A 1,254-nucleotide genomic window follows, 5' to 3' on the forward strand; every position below is an offset into this window, starting at 1 on the left:
GGTAGGGGTAGGGTAGATACGAGACAAGAAGTTCCTTATAGCGCAAGTGGCAACAGGTGCATAATGTACAGTGTAGTATGCCTGAACCGAGATCTGCGGAACAGCAGGGTTTTCTGTTTAAAGAGGTTGCTCAATTAGAAGAAAAAAATTGGGGGGTGTTTGTTTTTTTACCGCTGGTTTTTGGGGGGGGTCTTAAATGTGTTTGGTTTCTGTGGACTCCGCTGCATATATTATGGGGTATGATGTGATGACGTGTCTCCAAGATACAGTATATTTGTACAATCCATTCCATGGTTGCGATAATCACAGGTATAGTGTATTAGTCGAATAATTTCAGGAAGTCGAATTCTTTAGAGAGTAGAAGTGTCATTTGAGTTAATCTTCAAGGTGGTGGTTTCTCTAAAAAAATCCCTGGGAGCTAAATTTGACACTCACGACTCTAAATAGCTGCAGTATCTTGACAAGCTGAGGAATGGAAATAAAAAACGAAATGTTGAATTTAGATGGATGCACCCACATGTGAGCATTTATATCCGTGTCGTCACTTCTCCATAACAGAGTAACTTAATGTCTTTTATGTCAGTTTTTTCACGCCCTGATCGGTACACATAACATCACTTAGGAGAAAGGTTTCATCCTTACCTACCAGGATCAACCCAGACTGGAAAGGGATACAACGCCCTTCCAGGAAAGACCGAGACGCTCGATTAAAAATTCTACTTAGACAGAAATTGAACTGGAGTTTTCTGTATGCTATGGCTACGCGCCTTGCCGCTGCACCACAGACGCCTGTAAAACGTAGTGCGTCATCTCGCAAATTAATACCCTGTGCTAAAAAAATAAAAAAAAATTAATGTATCAAGTTCCTTGCTCCAACACTTGACGAAAGACACCAGGGCATCTTGTTTATTGTGCACTTGATTAGAGAAGGTAAGCAGATTTTTCTTCTCTCAACGATGTGTCTCAAATAATCTGCATTATATCTACAGGTGAAGAATCAGGGTTCTCTTCTCTGTCTGGATGTCATGGAGGATATGTCAGGATTCTTTCTGGGGCTCTCCGCTTGTCGTGGGGACAAGAACCAGGTATCTACACGCCAGATTTTTTTTTGTGACCTTTCTACTATCAAGGTTATCTCCGTCAGATTGATACAGAGGGCGGAATGATTGTAGCTTTTTGCTTGTGTTTTTTGTTTGTTTCTTTTTTGTCTAGAATGATACAGTTCTTTGTCGATTTTCAGATATTCTGTGTGAG

General features: G+C 40.7%; 1 protein-coding gene across 1 annotated transcript in view; it reads left to right on the top strand.

Moving 5' to 3' along the window:
- LOC101864344 (polypeptide N-acetylgalactosaminyltransferase 5-like) overlaps positions 1-315 on the top strand; it is a 74,035-nt gene extending 73,720 nt beyond the window's left edge. Inside the window, exon 6 of the mRNA XM_013086454.2 lies at positions 310-315. Within this exon, the coding sequence (XP_012941908.1) occupies positions 310-315 (6 nt within the window). The remainder of the gene's footprint in view (positions 1-309) is intronic.
- The last annotated feature ends 939 nt before the right edge of the window (positions 316-1,254 follow it).

This window comes from Aplysia californica, unplaced genomic scaffold (assembly GCF_000002075.1).
Source record: "Aplysia californica isolate F4 #8 unplaced genomic scaffold, AplCal3.0 scaffold00001, whole genome shotgun sequence".
Classification (NCBI taxonomy): Eukaryota; Metazoa; Mollusca; class Gastropoda; order Aplysiida; family Aplysiidae; genus Aplysia; species Aplysia californica.